The 20,936-nt window shown below is 43.6% G+C and overlaps 1 protein-coding gene across 1 annotated transcript in view; it reads right to left on the bottom strand.

The window, feature by feature from the left end:
• ASPG (asparaginase) overlaps nt 1-20,936 on the bottom strand; it is a 184,646-nt gene that overhangs the window by 54,818 nt on the left and 108,892 nt on the right. The window contains exon 8 of the mRNA XM_029598056.1: nt 12,519-12,704. Coding sequence (XP_029453916.1) covers nt 12,519-12,704 — 186 coding nt within the window. The remainder of the gene's footprint in view (nt 1-12,518; nt 12,705-20,936) is intronic.

Genomic DNA, 20,936 nt, shown 5'->3' with positions numbered 1-20,936 from the left:
ATTAAACAATTAATACAAGAAACATTGTAACAGCTGAATATACTTAAATGTGGGTATAGAGAAATGGCCTATAGCCTATATACAAAATGTACAATATGATTTGGTTACGAGTAGAGGGGGGACAGGGAGGAGGGAGGGGAGGGGGGGTTATGCGTTAGTGCAGGGTAGTAGTCAAGCGGAGAGGCTTTCAAGAACATGTATTTTAGGATGTTGGGGTTCAGGAGGGAAGGCTTTTAAGAACAGCCATGTTTTGAGCTGTTTTTTAAAGGCTTGGGGTGAGGGTTCGTTTCTGAGAAGTGTGGGGAGGGAGTTCCACAGGATAGGGCCAGCAGTTGAAATGGCTCGTTTGCGTGTTGCATTGAGGTGAGCATTTTTGAGATTTGGGATGGAGAGGAGACCTGAGTTGGAGGATCTGAGAGTTCTTTGTGTGATATATGGTTGGATGGTGTTGTTTAGCCAGACCATTTTGTTGTTTATTTTTTTGTGTATAAGGGTGAGTGTTTTATACTGGATTCTTTGTGTGATGGGCAGCCAGTGGAGGTCTTTGAGAGTGGGAGTGATGTGTGAGGATTTACTGTGGTTGGTGATGATTCTGGCGGCGGCGTTTTGTAGGACTTGGAGAGGCTTGATGTGGATTTCCGGAAGTCCAAGGAGGAGGGAGTTGCAGTAGTCGAGTTTTGAGAAAATAATTAATTGCAGTACTGTGCGGAAATCATGTGGATGGAGGAGAGGTTTGAGTTTTTTTAGTGTTTGAAGTTTGAAAAATCCATCTTTGATTGTATTGGAGATGTGTCGTTTAAAGTTGAGTTGGCTGTCGATGGTAACTCCTAGGTTTTTTGTGGATGGTGTGAGAGGTTCTTGATGAGTTTGGCATCCCCGTGTTGTTTGAGCTTCCTGGATCATTTGGGGGGGTGCTCTCGAGGGGGGAAGAGGGACGGTCGTCCTGGATGTGAATGATTTCTGTTTTAGCTTGGTTGAGGCAGAGTGATAGTTGGGATAGCAGTTGTGATAGTTTTGAACTGAGTTTGTTCCATCTTTCCATGGTGAGTTCAATGGATTTGGTTATGGGGAGTAGAATTTGAATGTCGTCTGCATAAACGAAGAAGGTGAGGTTGGCATCTGAGAGGTATTTGCATAGTGGAAGGAGGTAGATATTGAAGAGGGTCGAGGATAGTGAAGAACCTTGAGGGACGCCATGGGTGAGGGGCACTTGGGAGGATTCAGATGAGTTTGTCTTGACAATGAAGGATCTGTTAGTGAGGTAAGATTTGAACCAATTGAGTGTAGTGTCTTGCAGACCGATTTCTTTAAGCCTGGTGAGGAGAGTTCTGTGGTTGATGGTGTCAAAGGCGGCTGAAATATCGAGGAGGATCAGGAGGAATGTTTTGCCACTGTCACGACCTCTGAGGATGGTGTCAGTGAGGGTGAGGAGGAGAGTTTCTGTGCTGTAGAATTTTCTGAAGCCGTGCTGTGTTGGGTGAAGAAAATTGTGGGCGTCAAGGTGGTCTGTGAGTTGATTGTTGACAGTTTTCTCGATGATTTTTGCTAGGAATGGGAGGTTGGAGACTGGTCTGTAGTTTGCAGGATCTGATTTGTCGAGTTGCGGTTTTTTGATGATTGGTTTGATGATGGCATTTTTGAGTTTGTCTGGGAAGATTCCTTGCTCGAGAGATAGGTTGATGATTTGAGTTATAGGTTTGGCAATAATCTCTTTGATGAGTTTTAGGGTTTTGATGGGGATGGAGTCTACGGGGTGGGAAGCTGGTTTGGTTTTTTTGATGGGTTCAATTTCTGTAGATGCAACGGGTGTGAATTGGGTCCATGTGTGGGTGGATGGAGGGATGTTTGTTGAGTCGTTGTGGGATTGGGGAATCTTGGCAATGTTGCCTCGTTAGAAATACACAAGAATTTAAGTTTCATTACGTTGCATTGTTAGAAATACATTTCACTGTAAGAAATAAGTACACCCCCCCCCCCCCGCTTATTTCCGTTCCGTTATCTGTAAACTGATGTGACATCACTGATCTAATGTCGGTATATAAAAATGTATAAATAAATAAATAATGGGTCAAACCAAAGGTCATCAAGCTCAGTATCCTGTTTCCAACAGTGGCCAATCCAGGTCAAGTATCTGCAGGATCCCAAAAGGTGGATAGATTCCATGCTGTTTATCCCAGGGATAAGCAGTGGATTTCCCGAAATCCTCCTTAATAATGGTTCATGGTCTTTTCTTCCAGGAAAGTCTAAATCTTTTTTATATCCAGCTACACTAACAGCTTTCACTATATCCTCTGACAACAAATTCTAGAGTTTAATTATGCGTTGAGTAAAAAAAATATAGTATCCTATGTCTTAAATGCATTACCTTGTAACTTCACTGAATGTCCCCTAGTCTTAGTACTTTTTGAAAAAGTAAACTGATTCACATTTAAAAATTCCACTCATGATTTAAAAGACCTCTATCTTGCAATTTCTCTCAATCCTCTTGTGATTTAACAACTCTGAATAATTTTGTATCAAGAAATTTGATCATCTCACTCGTGGTTCCCATCTCTAGGTCATTTATGAATATGTTAAAAAGCAATGGTCCTAGGACAGAAACCCTGCTGGATTCTACTATTCACATTTCTCCATTGAAAAAATTGATCATTTAGCCTTACGCTCTCTTTTCTATCTTTTAACCAGTTCTCAATCTACAAAATAACACTGCCTCTTGTCCCGTGACTTTTTAATTTCCTCAAGAGTCTCTCATGAGGTATTTTGTCAAACGCTTTCTGAAAATCCAAATACAATATTTCAACTGGCTCACCTTTATCCACTTGTTTATTCACACCTTCAAAAACATATAGCAAATTTGGTGAGGCAAAACTTCCTTTGGCCAAATCCATGTTGACTTTGTCCCATTAAACTATGTCCAGCTACTATGTACAGTAATTTTGTTCTTTAGAACAATGGTTCCCAACCTTTTTTGTGTCGTGGCACACCTAGTATTGGGCTCATTTCATCATCGCACACCATCACCTTCCCTTTCCCCCATTTCCTTGGCATCATCATTCTCTCTTTACTTTCTTTTCCTCTCCCTACCTCTGGCATCATAGAAACATAGAAATGATGGCAGAAGAAGACCAAATGGCCCATCCAGTCTGCCCAGCAAGCTTCACACACTTTCTCTCATACTTATCTGTTTCTCTTAGCTCTTGGTTCTATTTCCCTTCCACCCCCACCATTAATGTAGAAAGCAGTGATGGAGCTGCATCCAAGTGAATATCTAGCTGATAAGTTAGGGGTAGTAGGGGTAGTAACCGCCGCAATAAGCAAGCTACACCCATGCTTATTTGTTTTACCCAGACTATGTTATACAGCCCTTATTGGTTGTTTTTCTTCTTCCCTGCTGTTGAAGCAGGGAGCTATGCTGGATATGCTTGAAGTATCAGTTTATTCTTCTCCCATGCTGTTGAAGCAGAGAGCCATGCTGGATATGCATCGAAAGTGAAGTGTCAGGCACATTTGGTTTGGGGTAGTAACCGACGTAACAAGCCAGCTACTCCCCGCTTTGTGAGTGCGAACCCTTTTTTCTTCTCCCCTGCCGTTGAAGCAGAGAGCTCTGCTGGATGTGTGTAGTATCAGTTTTTTTCTTCTCCCCTGCCGTTGAAGCAGAGAACTATGCTGTATTTGCATAGAAATTGAAGTAACAGGCTTATTTGGTTAGGGGTAGTAACCGCCGTAACAAGCCAGCTACTCCCCCCTTTGTGAGTGCAGATCCTTTATTCCACATTTCCTCTTGCTGTTGAAGCTAGAATGATGTTGGAGTCACAGTAAGCATGTGTACGTTTATTGAATAAGGGTATTGTCTCCAGGCATTAGCCATCATTCTGGCGAGTCACCCACTCTTCATTGGCGGCCTCTTGACTTTATGGATCCACAGTGTTTATCCCACGCCCCTTTGAAGTCCTTCACAGTTCTGGTCTTCACCACATCCTCCTGAAGGGCATTCCCTTCACTCTCCCCCTTCACTCTTCCCTTCACTCCCCCCCCCCCCCCCATCATCACCTTTTTCCTCCCCTTCCCTCTCCCACCCCTCAGATCATCACCATCTTATCCCCTCTCCCTTCACTCCACTGCAATCCTCATCTTCTCTCCACCACCCTTGGCATCATTACCTTCTCTTTCCTTCCCTCTCCCCCCACCACCTCTGGTATCATCTTCTCCTCCAGTCCCTCTCACCCTCTTACAGAGGATTATCACCGTCTCTTCCTTCTCTCTTTCTACCCCGCCCTGGCATCATCAACATCTCTTCCTTTTATTCTCCCTTCTATCATCACTTTCTCCTCACTTTTCTCTCCCCTCACCCCCCTGGTATTATGACCTTCCCACTTTCTTTCATAGTCACCTTTCCCCCCCTTCTCTCTCCCTACACTCCCCCCTACAACATCACTATCATCTTTCCCTCCCTTTCTCCCTCCACCCTCCTGGTATCATCACCTTCCTACTCTCTCCCTCCACCCCATGACATCATCTCTATCACCTTCTTTCTCCTACCCTCTCATTCCACCATCCCCTTCCATTATACTCCCTTTCCTACCCACTCCCCTCCTGGCATCAGCACTCTCTCTTTGCTTCCCTCTCTCTGCCTCCTACCCCATCACCTTCCCTTCCCTCTTCCACAACACCCCCAGCTTCCTAGCAAATTCAGCTGTCCTTTCTACCAGCACTTATCTGGTTATGCCTCTTTCTCCTCTGCCAGTTTCCCTCTGTAATAGTTATACTGCATGGGGCCAACAGGACTTGTGAGATTACAGGGCCCAGTGTAGAGAGCAGCCAAGAGGGGAAAGCAGAAGCAGCAGCAGATAAGCGCTGCTCTCCTACTCTCCCTGCTGGTGGGAGGATATTCTGCAGGCCAGCCGTTGTAGGGGAAAGAGAAACTAAAGATTGCTGCAGCATACCAGAGATACAGCTGCGGCACACCAGTTAGGAAACACTACTTTAGAATATTTTCAACCATTTTTTCAGGCACTGATGTCAGGCTCACTGGTCTGTAGTTTCCTGGATCACCCCGGAACCCTTTTTAAAAACTGCGTTATATTGGCTACACTCCAATCTTCAGGTACCATAGCTAATTTTAATTATAGTAATCTGCAACAAAGTCAGAATGGCTTTACCCAAGGCAAGTCTTGCCTCACAAATCTGCTTCACTTTTTTGAAGGAGTTAATAAATATGTAGATATAGGTGAAACGGTAGATGTAGTATATTTGGATTTTCAGAAGGTGTTTGGCAAAGTTCCTCATGAGAGGCTTCTAGGAAAAAGTAATGGACTCACGAATGGACTCTGACTCTCCCAGGTTAAAGCACCATTAAGCTTTAACCCGTACGCCCTATGGCATCACTTCATATTTATTTCCTGCCTTATCTTCTTTCCAGCTTGTTGCAAGCTTCCAAGTTCTCTTCCCTGTTGATTGTAACTTTGACTCATTCCTACTTACTGTTTATCTTTCGTTTACTTGAATAGTTACCCCAGTTTTTTATTCTTGTTAATTGTAAACCGATCCGATATGGTTATTTACTATGAAGGACGGTATATAAAACTGTTAAATAAATAAATAAAAAGTCATGGGATAGGTGGGGATGTCCTTTCGTGGATTACAAACTGGCTAAAAGACAGGAAACAGAGAGTAGGATTAAATGGACAATTTTCTCAGTGGAAGGGAGTGGGCAGTGGAGTGCCTCAGGGATCTGTATTGGGACCAGTACTTTTCAATATTTTATAAATGATCTGGAAAGAAATACGACAAGTGAGGTAATCAAATTTGCAGATGATACAAAATTGTTCAGAGTAGTTAAATCACAAGCAGATTGTGATAAATTGCAGGAAGACCTTCTGAGACTGGAAAATTAGGCATCCAAATAGCAGATGAAATTTAATGTGGAAAAGTGCAAGGTGATGCATATAGGGAAAAATAACCCATGCTATAGTTACACAATGTTAGGTTCCATATTAGGAGCTACCACCCAAGAAAGAGATCTAGGCATCATAGTGGATAACACATTGAAATCATCGGTTCAGTGTGCTGCGGCAGTCAAAAAAGCAAATAGAATGTTGGGAATGGTGAATAAAACGGAAAATGTCATAATGCCTCTGTATTGCTCCATGGTGAGACCGCACCTTGAAAACTGTGTACAATTCTGGTCACCGCATCTCAAAAAAGATATAGTTGCAATGGCGAAGGTACAGAGAAGGGCGACCAAAATGATAAAGGGAATGGAACAACTCCCCTATGAGGAAAGACTAAAGAGGTTAGGACTTTTCAGCTTGGAGAAGAGTCGGGTGAGGGGGGATATGATAGAGGTGTTTAAAATCATGAGAGGTCTAGAACGGGTTAATGTGAATCAGTTATTTACTCTTTCGGATAATAGAAAGACTAGGGGGCACTCCAGGAAGTTAGTATGTGGCACATTTAAAACTAATCGGAGAAAGTTCTTTTTCACTCAATGCACAAACTCTGGTATTTGTTGCCAGAGGATGTGGTTAGTGCAGTTAGTGTAGCTGTGTTTAAAAAAGGATTGGATAAGTTCTTGGAGGAGAAGTCCATTACCTGCTATTAATTAAGTTGGCTTAGAAAATAGCCACTGCTATTACTAGCAACAGTATTTATTTAAAAACTTTTATATACTGACATTCATTTGCATATCACATCAGTTTACAATGAACGGGGAAACAACCTAACTTAGGAAATACAATTAACAGTTACATGTAACAGGGAGTTAAAGGAACAAGGTGGGAAGAGGAGAGAAGATAAAAGTGAAGTCAAGAGGACCCAGGAAAGGAGATTATAAATGAACTGGAGACTTAAATAAATACATTTGTATGTTGAAGGGCTGGGGGGGAGGGAAGGGACGGGGTGGGAACTGGAAGGCTAGTACCAAAGGGGAGGAGAGGCGAGGTTATGTATATGCCAGTTTGAACAGCTAAGTTTTTAGTTTTTTCTTAAAAGTCCTTGTACAATATTCTTGGCTAAATCAGGGGGCATAGAATTCCATATTGTTGGTCCAGCTATGGAAAGTGCTCGTTCTGTGGTGGAGACGTGTTTGGTAAGTTTGAGAGAGGGTGTGAAAAGGGGTCCTTTGTAGGCGGATCTGTTGGGTCTGTTAGAGGTATGGTAGTGAAGGGAATCATTAAGCCAGTGAATATTCTGGTTGTGAAGGGTTTTGTGAATGATTATGAGGCTCTTATGGAGAATTTTGGAGGGGATCGGAAGCCAGTGGAGATCTTTAAGGATTGGCGTGATATGTTCTGCGGGTGTTGGTGAGGATTCTGGCCGCTGCGTTTTGCAGCATCTGGAGAGGTTTGATGGTAGATGTGAGAAGGCCTAAGAGTAGTGTGTCGCAGTAGTCAATTTTATTGAATAAAGTGGTTTGGAGGACTGTCCAAAAGTCTTTGTGATGAAGGAGGGGGGTCTTAGTTTCTTTAGGACCTGAAGTTTGTAGAAGCAATCTTTGATGGTGTTGTTAATAAATTTTATTTCTATCTCCTTCATCAAGAGAAAGGCCAATGCCACCTACTTGGTGCAGCAAGCCATGGGGTTTGAGAAGCGAATTCTCCCCATCAGTTGGTAGTCGTGGAGTCCGCCTTGAAAAAGGCCCAGCGCTCCCGCACCCATACCTCTCCCCTTCCAGCACATGAGCACAGGGAGCTCGATGCCCTGGGCAGGAAAGTTTTCCAAGGCACCATGCTGGTGGCCCACATCGCTGCCTACCAGCTTTATATGACCCAAAATAACTGCAATCTCTGGAAACAGGTCCATGACTTCGCAGAGGGCTTGCCTCAACAGCAGCAGGAGACCCTCTTGGCCATTGCCCTGCTGGGTCTCGAAGCAGGAATGCATGAGGTGCGCTCCACCTACGATGTTTTCGAGACAGTGGCCCACGTAGTGGCGGTGGGCATCAGTGCTGGGAGAATGGCATGGCTCAGGGCCTCTGACCTCTGGCTGGAGGTCCAAGATAGGCTAGCCAATCTCCCCTGCACAGGTGAAAACCTCTTTGGGGATGCGGTAGTGCAATTGAAGGACCATCATGATACCCTTCAACAGCTGTCCGCTAGCGCCTCTGAAGGCCCATCCTTGGTTAGAAAATCCTCCAGATCGGGTTCCCGGAATCCCTTTTACCTGCAGAGTAAATATTATCTTCCAGCCTCCCGGGCTCGTATGCCATGCTTGCCAACAGCGAGCACTCAGACCCCAGCCGGCGCCCCAGCAAGCCCCGGTCATGGGCTTTTGACTGGCAGCAAGGAAGCAGAAGTCAGTTGACTGTACCCCTACCATCAGATTCCCCCAGTCGGAGGCAGGCTTATGAGCTTTGCCCATCGCTGGGAAGAGATCACATCAGACTGCTGGGTCCTTTCTATCATCCGTCAGGGGTACTGTCTAAATTTCAGCCGGCTCTCAGAGACCTCTCCTTCATGTCCATCGTGGGGTTCATCAGCCCAACTGGTCATACTTCAGACTGAACTCTCCACCCTCCTTTTAGCGGGCGCAGTGGAATTCGTCCCTTGCCAACAGCAGGGCCGAGGGTTCTATTCGAGGTATTTCCTCATTCCGAAGAAGATGATGGCTTGCATTCCGTTCTTGACCTCCGGGCATTGAACAAGTTTCTCTTAAGAGAAAAGTTCAAGATGATCTCTCTGGGCATACTGATCCCACTCCTCAGAGGAGGAGACTGGCTTTGCTCCCTCGATCTCAAAGAGGCTTATGCACACATTGCAACTGTCCCCAGCTACTGGATGTATCTCTGCTTCATGGTGAGGAAAGCATATTACCAGTACAAAGTGCTGCCCTTCGGGCTGGCATTGGCCCCCCACGTTTTACCAAATGCCTAGCAGTGGTGGCCGCCTACCTCAGGCATCACTCGGTGCACGTGTAACCCTACTTGGATGACTGGTTGGTCAAGAGTGACTCCTGCTCCAGAGCCTTGTATGCTCTGGCCCTGACAGTGCAGACGCTGCAAACTGTGGGGTTTGTTATAAACTTCCCTACGTCTCATCTCTGCCAGTCTCCTCAGCTGGACTTCATAGACGCCAGGCTGGACACAGCGCAGGCGAAAGCTGTTTTGACCAGAGACCAGGCGATCACTTGCCAAAACTGCCAGAGGGTGCCAGCCTGCCTTCTGCTCCACCTGCTGGGCCACATGGAGGCCTCTGTACATGACCCCTCCGGCTCGCTGCTACATGAAGAGCGCTCAATGGACCTTACTGTCCCAGTGGAGACAGGCTTCCCAGGATCTCGAGGTTCCTGTCGCAATTACGGATCCTCTAAGAGTGTCTCTATCCTGGAAAAAGGACTTCCCTTCCAACCCTCTCCGCCTCAGGTGATTCTCTCCACCGATGTGTCCCTTCAAGGCTGGGGAGCCCATGTGAACGGTATCCACATGCAAGGTCTTTGGACTGCTTATGAAGCCCGCTCTCAGATAAAACTTCCTGGAGCTTCGAGCAATTCCGTACACTTTGTGGGTGTTCAGAGACCAGTTGTCGTCCAAGGACTTCCTAATTCAGACAGACAACCAAGTTGCGATGTGGTATATCAAAAAGCAGGGTGGCACGGTTTCGTCCCTCCTCTGCCACGAGGCGGAACAAGTGAGGATCTGGGCCCTTTCACAGGGAATGTCTCTGCAAGTGACCTATCTGCCAGGCCAACTCAACATGCTAGCAGACCGCAAGTTGCTCCTTCCAGCCACACAAGTGGTCCCTCAACCCGGAGGTAGCGGCTGAGCTATTTCACCAGTGGGGTAAGCTGGATGTGGATCTCTTTGCCTCCTCACACAACCACAAGGTAAGCAGGTTCTGCTCCCTGGTGCCCAGGGGGGGGGGGGGTGGACATCCGGTCTGCAATGCCTTTTCCCTCCACTGGGGGAGGGGCCTGCTCTACGCGTACCCCCCTCTACCGCTCCTCTTGAGGACTCTGCTGAAGCTTCAGCAGGACAAGGGGACTCTGATACTCGTTGCGCCCTCTTGGCCCCAACAGGTATGGTTCCCACTTCTGCAGGATCTGTTGGTGCGGGCACCCATCCATCTGGGGACGGTGCCCGATCTCATCTCACAGAATCAGGGCGCTCTGCGCCATCCGAACCTCCAGGCACTGGCCCTCACGGCTTGGATGTTGAGCACGTAGACCTCCAGCTCTTGGAGCTCTCGGACTGCGTCTTCCAGGTCCTGTTGGCTTCTTGGAAGTGCTCTACCAGGAAGTCCTATAGCTTGAAGTGGACAAGGTTTTCCATCTGGTGTGTGGGACGTGATTTAGATACTTCCTCATGCCCCCTCCCCTGGCTGTTGGACTACCTGTGGCATCTGTCAGAGTCTGGGCTTCAGACTAGCTCAGTCAGGGTGTACCTCAGCACTGTCAGCACGTACCATCGAAGTGTTGCTGGCAACCTTTAGTGGGCCATTTCATGAGGGGCCTCCTCCAGCTACAGCCCCCTCTTCAGCCTCCAGTTGCATCTTGGGACCTCAATGTTATCCTGGCGTGGCTCATGTGACCTCCTTTTGAGCTGCTGCAGTCCTGCGACCTGAAGTTCCTCACCTGGAAAGTCATATTCCTGGGGGCGATTACTTCAGCTTGTAGGTTCAGTGAGCTTCAGGCTCTGGTTACATATGCACCATACATGATGTTCTTCCACGATCATGTGGTCTTGCGTACACATCCGAAGTTTCTGCCCAAGATAGTAACTGATTTTCATATCGATCAATCCATCGTTTTACCCACCTTCTTTCTGAGGCCTCATTCCCACCCAGGGGAACGGGCTCTTCATACCTTGGACTGTAAAAGGGCCTTGACTTTCCACTTGGATTGCACTGCTGGCCACAGACAGTCCACCCAGCTTTTCGTGTCCTTTGATTCTAACAGGCTGGGGGTGACAGTGGGTAAACAGACCTTGTCGAACTGGCTGGCTGGTGAATTACATCACCTTCTGCAATGCGCAGGCAGGCCTTCTGCTAGCCAGCAGAGTAAAGGCTCACTCTGTGCGGGCTATGGCGACGTCAGTGGCGCATTTACGTAGAGTCCCAGTCATCGAAATCTGCCGGACTACAACCTGGAGTTCTCTTTACACATTTGCAGCTCATTATTGCTTGGATAAAAACGGGCATCAGGACCGTGCCTTTGGTCAATCCGTCCTGCGCAACCTGTTCCAGGCCTGAACCCAACTCTTCGTGCTTTTGTGGGAACCAGTCCCCTACTGACCTACAGTGCCACAGTTGTGTTGTGCCCTAAGTTACAAGTGGAGCATGGTGGGAGGCAGCGCCCAAGCCGGTCCGGGAACACCGGAGAGGGCGGCAAGCAGATGCCGCGGTAGCCAGACGTCCATCCGCAGCAAGAGGAGGAGCAAAGAAAGAAAGGTAGGCGGAGTGAAGCCGTCGGGCATCGACTGTTGCAACACTGATGAGAAGCAAGTCTGCATATCTCATGTTTTTGGGCTTACATAACAGGGTGTGGGGTCTGGATCAATTGGGGAGCATGTAGGATGAAGAAATAGAGGGGTCTGGATGACCTCGAGATTGACTGGGCAAACTGGTGGACTAATTGGAAAAACTGGGAACGTCCTTATGTTCCTCATGCAAGCATGTTTTAAAATCCACTTTCATATACATGTTAAGGCCAGCAAAGTCCTATGGGAGATATGTAAAGTAGGTTTGTTCGCGTAACCTCTTAAAATTGGGAGCATACTTATGCGTGTGGTAAGCGCTGAATGCGTGTGTCTATGGATGCACGCATGCTCGTTTTAAAATTAGTTTTTTTAAAGACTTCTAGCATTTGTATAGACATTTCAAAGTATGAATTTTGTTTGTATTAATAACCTGCTTATCATTTGACAGGGGTAATTTGGAATCTTTCTGCTCTGCTTGCTCTTTACTTAAAGGCACCTGAGCTATTTTAACAAATATTACAACCTATTAGGATGCCCTAATATCCCTGTTTTGTTAATATCCTTCAAAGATACATCATTCCGAACCATGCACTTCTGCGCGACTGTCGGCTTCTCCCCCCCCAATCATCTAGTTTAAATGCTGCTCTCTCCTTTTTTAAACGTTAGTGCCAGCAGCCTGGTTTTCACTCTGGCTAAGGTGAAGCCCATCCTGCTGGAATAGGCTCCCCCTTCCCCAGAATGTCCCCAGTCTCTAACAAATCTAAAACCCTTTTCTCTGCACCGTCGTCTCATCCATGCATAGAGACTCTGGAGCTCAGCCTTCTTCTGGAGTCCTGCACGTGGAACAGGGAGCATTTCTGAGAATACAACCCTGGAGGTTCTAGATTTCAGTTTCCTACCTACAAACCTAAATTTAGCCTTCAAAACCTTCCTTCTGCACTTTCCTATGTCATTGGTACCCACATATACCACGGCAGTCAGCTCCTCCCCATCACTTTCTAAAATTTTACCTACAATCAAGTGCAAAAATTACAGTAAGTCTGAGAGACACATGTAAGTGCAATGGTAGTCTCCATGAAAAAAAAAAGGCTCCATTTCTTTTTCACACCTTTCCAGTAGCATAGGATTCACTGACAGATCCTCGTAGACACTGGGTACAGTTAACAATCAACACTCCTCTGTCTGTGGCTTTCTTCAGTTCTTCCAGCAAATCCAAGCGATTATCTGGTGCATTACCAGTCCCATATGTTTCCAGTACTATGCCCTCCATTGGGGGCTGAAGAAATGCTTTAACCTATTAAAAAATAAAAAAAATGTTGCAAAAATTGTTCTATAAAAGGAGAACCTTTAAGTCTTTTGCAATATTTTTCATCTTTAATAAAGAGGCATAATTAAAAAGAAACACCATATTACAATGGTGAGGACGTCCATTTGAATGTATGGAAATCCATGCCTATTACGTCGTTATTAGTTTGCAGTTATTAGTTCTCCATTATGAAACCATAATTTAAAAAAGGTACAATGACAACAACGAAATACAATATTCATTAGCTTAAACTGATGGCTTCCCCTCCCACAGCAATATTTGTTAATAGTGCTTGAATAATCGCAAGGTCTGCTCTCATTACAAAGAAATTACCTGACTTACTGTCATATGTGACACTAGACAACATGCATGAAGGAAAAAGAATGCAATTCATTTACAATTCTATTGGACTACTCCTCCAGTCCGTCTATCAAATTGTATTTTTAAGTCCCTCTGCACACCACCAGATAAACCTATGGTAAAAACATTTTTATAGAAACTAACATCTTATTTTAGAAAAAAAGTCTTATTAAAAATAATAAAAATTATCTTTTAAGGGTCAACCTAGTAGCTCAGTGCAGTGGTGTACACTGCCACGTGGAGGACCTGGGCCCAATTCCCAGTTCTGATCTTCTGCTCCTGGGGCCAGTCGGGATTGCAGATGCTGTGGAGGTAGCATTCACAGCACAGTGGCACCTAGTGGCCAGACATGGGGTCCACATTACTGAGTTCTAGAAGAAGCTATGATTTGGGGTCCCTGGCTGAGGACCATTGCTGCTATGGCTGGGCTGAGAGGCAAAAGCAGGGAGGGGAAGGAATATAAAACGGGGGAAATGCCCAAGTAGCTGTAAATGGAAGGCTCATGCACCAGAGTCCAACAGAAGCCAGTACTAATTTAGCCAGTAGCCCTAAAGGAGCAGAAGAAATAAGCAGAGTCAAAAAAAAATTAGTCAAGAGGAGAATAATGTTTACTAAAAATCAGAACAGCTTTGCAGTTTCATTTGACAACACATTTCAATATACCAATATTTATGAATAAGAAATATTCATAAACTTACACTAAGTCTTCATATAGGTCTCACTTTGTGAAAGCAAAAGAACCTCTCATACCTGAGCATTTCTTCTAATTATATAGAAGACAAAATCCTAAGGATGCCTATGGCAGTTTATTTAAATTCAAGAATCAAATTGATTAATTGCTAAAAAAAAATAGCTGTAGTTTTATTTGGCCACTACATGATGATTTGTGGCAAAGCTGTTTTCGTACTAAGAAATTATATTTTAATACCTCATACATTTCTATACAGATTGCATACATTGTTTGAAACACATCACTACTAACCCTCGTGAGGCAGACTGTACAGTTGGAGTTTTATTACAAATTTACCACCCACTACCTTTCCATCTGTTCAGGTTCACCCAAAAAGAATGTTAGTAGGACTGATGAATGCAATGTAACCATTCAATTCAAATTTAAAAACAAGCAGGGTAATGAGGCTGATAACTAAACCAGTTTATTGGAGCTGTGACTTCATCAAGCAACAAATTATTTTGTTACTGTATCTGTTTTAACTTAGAGCATTACCTCAGAAAAAAAACCCATCAAACCAAATTCACACAGAAACTCACAGAATTGGGCAGATGAATTCTTTCAGGAAGACACATGTTATACTACACTAGCAACTGGGCATTTATCTACTGAAGAATTAAAAAAAAAAAAAAAAAAGCCCCTGGCCATGCCTCCAGGTTCCCTCTCTGTTGTAAATCTGAGCCCTTGGCAGGGAAAAATCCCACTAGGCAGTTGGGAGTGTAAGAAAATGGGTGGGGGATCAGAAGGGATAGAAAAAGGGGGTAAAGTTTTCTTCTCTTCCTTTCCAGCAGTAGGATCACCTCATGGCATCTAGTAATGCTCCCCAGTTCCACCTCCGTGGTCTATAATTAGGAGCAGAGTTTGAGCAGCGCTCAAAGAACACATCAGCCACTGTTTCCTATCCTCTCACCTGCTTCCACTTTGTGGCATGGATAAAAGCATTCACGCTGCGAGACAGAATGGGGTGTGTATGCAACACTCTCTGCAATCTATGCTAAAAGGACCTCCTTCACCTGGCAGCTAGGCTTCACGGTACAGTAATATGATGGTTAGATATTATACCTCATCACTCTCACCTTCTTGAGATCTCAAGAAGGTGAGCAGACAGATCCGCTTGTGGGTCTTGCACCTTGGCAGCAGGCACATACACCAAGACTTGGCCTCTGCTGATGGCATAAGGCTCTACCAAAGATCACCTTGGTGACATGGGGCAGATTTATTCAACAACTCTTTTCAAGAGACCTTAGAAGCAGTTTGTTTTTGTTACTTTAAAGGGTCAGGCCACAGTTTGGAGGCTTGCCAAAAACCTAGGACTGCCCAATTCTTGTGGCAGGGTAATTGAGTCAATGGTATGGATGGGGGCCAATGTCAGCAATCTTTAGGATATCAGTCCTGAAGACTGAACAATTGAGAATGGAGGCCAAATTCAACCTAGAAGTGTGAATCTTCAGACTTAAAGATTCTTGATTGGATCTTTAGTGACTGACACAAAGCTGTTTTAGCATGGGAGGCTGAGCTCACCTTGAGGCAAGGCCACTTTGGATAATGCGGAGTACACTGTGCTCCCATGTTCTTGGAGCCAGGTGCCGAAGTGATATGCCAATGTTTCACAGCCTCTGCTTCTGCTGGCCATCTCAAGCCCCATGCATGAGTGCTCAGAGCTCTTCTCTCAGCTTGAATGGGTGAGCCACACTTATCTCAGCAACTAGGCCTATCCTCCAATCAAGGAGCTGCTACAGCCTCAAGAACATTGCTGGGTGTAGCTCCTTGGCCTGCCTATCAAGCCATTCATGCCAGCTTCATGAAGTCAGACTTCTCCTTTTCAGAAAGGTGGGCAAGGAGTCTGATCTTCAAGGCCCAAACCAAACCATTCAGGGCAATATCCTAGCACAGGTACTGAAGCCCAAGATGTCAAGACTTTACCCCAAACATTTGCAGCAAGCCTCATGATGGACAACTTCTGTTTCAACTTGGGGCACAACTTGAAGCAGCTAAACTGCTTCTCACATATTAAGAAAAAACAAAGCAAAATTAAACAAAGTCATTTTTAAAAGAAAGAATAGCAGATAACTTAAAAAAAATACCTGTTGAATTGGTGTATTTGCACATGACAAAGAAAGAAAAAAATAATAAAAGAAAAAAATATATATACACACATTATATATATATATATATATATATATATATATATATATATATATATATATATATATATATATATATATATATATATATATATATATATATATATATATACACACACACACACACACACCACACACACCACATACACACACACACCTCAAGCTGGCTACCAGAATACAAAAAGTAATAACATTTAATGCCAAAACAAAAAAAAAACCTGCATAAGAAAGCAAAAGGATTTTTTTTAAGAAACATAGAAATATGATGGCAGAAAAAGAATGTATGGTCCATCCAGTCTGCCCATCCATCCAATTAATTTAGCATTAGAATTCTAAAACTGATGCATTCAACATCCGCAGTGGATGAAAATGAATTGAGGGGATCAGCAGGTTTGCATCAATAAGAGAGTTCCTGCGCATATTCAGTACAGACCTTCAGGCATTTCCAGATGTCTGTTTGATGCTGGGTGCTATCAAGTGACCCACTTATGCGACTCTGGTGACTTACTGGTCTTCAGAAAATGTCTAGTTCCTAGTGGGCACTGATTATTTTTTTGGCTTTTGTGTTCCAATACATTTGCATATAATTACAGATCAAATTAGAAGCAAGTGTAGCCATAAAAGCAAAGCTGTCAAGTGTTCTGGATGGAGACTTTAAACCAATCCTTGCTTTCTGATACCTTCTACTAATAATTCATTTTTGTACAGATGACACAAATTTGAATTATAATGGACTACAAATACCACAATGCACTAGGACTTGAATTCAAAAACTAGGAATAGTCAAGTCTCCCTCCAAAAATGTCACGTGGTAATCATCAGTCATGTTCACTGCTCAAATTAGCTCTCCCCTTTTCATGCTTTCATTTCCATAAATTCCACTAATTTGATGATCACTTTTCCCTTGTTTTCATGTTTCATGTTTTCATGTTTCTGACCAGCTACATGACATTATTGCTCAAAGGTTAACTGACTGGTAAAATGGTTTCTTCAGCAAGGAGGAAAACACAGATTATATTTTCAATGGTGCAGAAGAAAATATATCAAAATGAGGCTAAATACACAGTACTTCAATTCTATCTATGGTATAAGTTGAAAAACTCCCCCTTAAAAATAAGCAATTTTGATGCAATTTTATGTAGCAAACCTACAGTGTCAGTAGTGATTCCAGGGAAGATGCGTAACAGACCAACATTCCTGTTCATGTTAGTGTGCACTAAAAACCTCTTTGTCGTATTGTCTCTCCACACGGTGTCCCAGTTAACTGTGAAACAAAGAGGAAGAAATTAAAGCTAGAATTAATCAGATGTATGGGGAAAGCCACCTGTTTCACCACTTGTGCAATGCTTAAGCCAAACTGTAGCTGATACCGAGGCTTTGTGAGTTTTACCCATATTTACTCAGCAATACACAAACAGAAACCTTGGATGCAGATACTCTTTCCAACAGATGTTTTTTGTCCAGTTAAGTTAGGGACTTAGCCAGACAAATCAGTGGGTTTCAATTTCCCGCTGCTCTCAGCATCTCCAATTTACCTGGCTAACTGTTTAGCTGGATTAAAGTTAGCTGGATAACTTGGAGCTGTTCTGGGGTGAAGTTAAATTGCAGAATAACTTATCCAGCTAACTCCAATATTCAGATTTAGCTGGATAACTTATCTGGCTAACTCTGGTTGTGCTGGACAGTAGTCCTAAAGTTAGCCAGATAAGTTTATGTAGCCAGCTAGGATTTTTTTTTTTTAATTAACTCTTTATTGTTATCAGAAGAGTAATACGAGTTAAAGCATCCAAACGTAACAATAACTTTGCAAAATTATCCCCCCTACCCCCCAAACTATTTATATTTATACACAAGTGCTGCAATCCCTTGTAACATTATATGGCGAAGTAGGACATTGAAACAGATAGTGAACAATTCAAAAAGAGAACTGTCAAAGTTCATTCCCTCCAGAATATATAAGGATTCCATATGGTATGAAACTTCAGCAAATTATTCATTTAACAGCGGTGAGTTTGCTCAACGTACACATTGTATCACATTTAGACAAGATCTTATGTAAGGGAGGAGCATGTCTCTGCCTCCAATGACTCCTAATTTCAATCCTAGCCGCAATGCAAACCTGTTGTTCCAAGAGTTGAGAGGCGGCTTCCAAACTGTCATAGGGATGGTTTGATAGTGCAGTCGCTGCTGACAGTGTGATAGTATCACACAGTACTTTTGAAAGGAGAGACATCATCTGCCCCCAAAATAATTAAGGGGGCAGATGATGCAGGTCCACCAAACTCTGGAATTTGTTGCCAGAGGATGTGGTTAGTGCAGTTAGTATAGCTGTGTTTAAAAAAGGATGGATATGTTCTTGGAGGAGAAGTCCATTACCTGCTATTAATTAAGTTGACTTATATAATAACCACCGCTATTATTAGCAACGGTAACATGGAATAGACTTAGTTTTTAGGTACTTGCCAGGTTCTTATGGCCTGATTGGCCACTGTTGGAAACAGGATGCTGGACTTGATGGACCCTTGGTCTGACCCAGTATGGCATGTGCTTATATTCTTATGTAAACATGAAAAAAGAATCCTACCAAGTCATAACTTCGCCAACACAAGTTGCTAACATTTGGGTAGACCTATGTACCATATCAGGCGTGTAATACCAATGATACAGTAGCTTATAGCTATTTTCCACAATTAAGGAAAAAAAGAGACGCTTTATGAATATTAAGAAAGATAACGTCCCATTCCTCCCCTGAAAGAGAACACCCCAGATCTGCCTCCCATTTTTAAAGATGCACAGGTTTACCATCCGGTTGGGCATTCAACAGCCCATACATTTTTTAAATGAGACCCTTCATTAAGTCCCCCTTAATGCAATAACCCTTAAAAAGGAATTTACCAGACAGTAACTGAGATTTAATTTGGGTACCATGCAAGAAATGAGAAAGTTGTAGGTAGGACAAAAACTCTGAAAAAGGAAGATTGTATTGCACACACAGTGTATCAAAAGAGACCATGCGACCCATAATCCACAATGTTCCACCAAGTAAATGCCATGCTCCTTCCAGGGTTTAAAGGCCTGCAAGGTTAAGCAAGGGGGAAAAGAAGCATTTTGAAACAAATGTGAGGAAAGAAAACACTCTCGAGAGCCCACTAAGCAGCAACTTCATCTCTTGCGGATAGTTGGTGCCATATCAAGGACTTCCATGCCAAGTACGGCGGGGCTGCCAAAGGGTAGCCATCAGGGGTATAGAGGCCATCCAATATTGCTCAATCAAACCCAATGTTTAGGATGATTGGCATAATGCCAATCAACCACCGATCGAAGCTGAGCAGGCACATAATATTCTGTCTGTTCTCATGTTTAGATTTATACAAGATACTACGATGAACCCTGGAAGGACTTCTTTTCCAGATAAAACTAAATATTTTCTGCTGCCAGGATTTTAATAAACTATTGGACACAGATATTGACAGAATCTGGAACAAACAGAGTAGCCATGGTAGGACATTCATTTTTATAACAGATATCCTACCTAACCACGAGAGAGATAAACATTCCCATTTTTCCAGATCTCGCCAAATATGTTCAAGCAGAGGGGGTAATTCAAATCAAAAAAGTTTTAAGGTGTTTACCCAGATAGACTCCTTGCTCGAAGCCCATTTAAATGGATGAAGAAGACATAGGGAGGATTTGGTGTCAGGGTTACATGAGATGTTGAGGATCTCAGATTTCTCCCAATTAACCTTAAAGCCGGACACTCTGTCAAAATCACACAAGACCCTTTCTATCGCAGTCAGAGAAAGTATGGGAGTCACTAACTGTAACATAATGTCATCAGCAAAGAGGGAGAGTTTGAATGTGTGAAAGCCCACTGAAACCCAGAAATAAGCGGATCATTATGAATTTTAATAGCAAGGGGTTCAAGCAAGATAGCAAACAAGGGTGACAGAGGGCACCCCTGTTGAGTACCTCTCCCAACCAGAAAGTAGTCAGAGTATCTCCCATTTACCGTAATACATGCTTTAGGTTGACCATACAGTTATAAATCCAAGATCGAAACAAAAGACGCCGAAACCCATTTGTTCAAGCATGTAAAATAAAAAGGGCCAATTCACTAGGTCAAAGGCTTTTTAAGCATCTATAGAAAGTAAAATAGAGGAAATATTCTCTTTGTGGGCCCACCACATAATAGTCACCAGCTTGCGAACGTTATCCCCCACCATCCGCCCAGGGATAAACCCCACCTGGTCCTGATGGACTAGCTGAACCAATATAAGTATTGAGTTGAGCTGCTAGTATTTTAGCCAGTATCTTAAGGTCAACATTTATTAAAGAAATGGGCCTATAAGACCCGCAGACCGTAGTATCATGGCCGGGCTTGGCAATGATGATAATGTTGGCAACATTGGAACCCAGGAGTAAAGATCTCCCCGACCTCAAAAAATTACATACTTTTTGCAAGTGGGCTACTAAAAATGGGGCAAACTGTTATAAAACCTAGCCCTCAGACCATCAGGTCCCGGTGCTCTACCCACTTTAAGACCCTTAATAGCTAGCAATATCTTTGGGCTAGAAATTTCTTTATCTAAATCCTCCATCATTTCCTCTATCAGTTTAGGAAGGGGAAGGTCCTGAAAGAAAGCCGCAACAGAAACCAGAGATATAGAAGAATCAGAACTATATAAACCCCCAAAAACTTGAGGAATCTATGCGGATATCAGTAGCATTAAACAACATTTCCCCAGTTATCCTTAATTTTTAACACAAGATTTTGAAAAAAAAACCCTTTTTAAATTTATTGGCCAACAACTTCCTAGCTTTATTGCCATCTTCAAAATAATCTTGCTTAACTAGATGGAGGGTATGAACAAGTTTTGTCACTTCAAGATGCTTCGAGCCTTAGTTAACTTCAACAGTGTGCGGGTTGAGCCACCAGAAGCGTGTTGAAGGGATAGTAAGTGGATGGTGCGCCTCAGTCTCATACTC

The sequence above is a fragment of the Rhinatrema bivittatum genome, chromosome 4 (assembly GCF_901001135.1).
Source record: "Rhinatrema bivittatum chromosome 4, aRhiBiv1.1, whole genome shotgun sequence".
NCBI classification, from domain to species: Eukaryota; Metazoa; Chordata; class Amphibia; order Gymnophiona; family Rhinatrematidae; genus Rhinatrema; species Rhinatrema bivittatum.
Note: the sequence above shows the minus strand (reverse complement) of the source record. Positions and strands in the feature narration are given on the sequence as shown.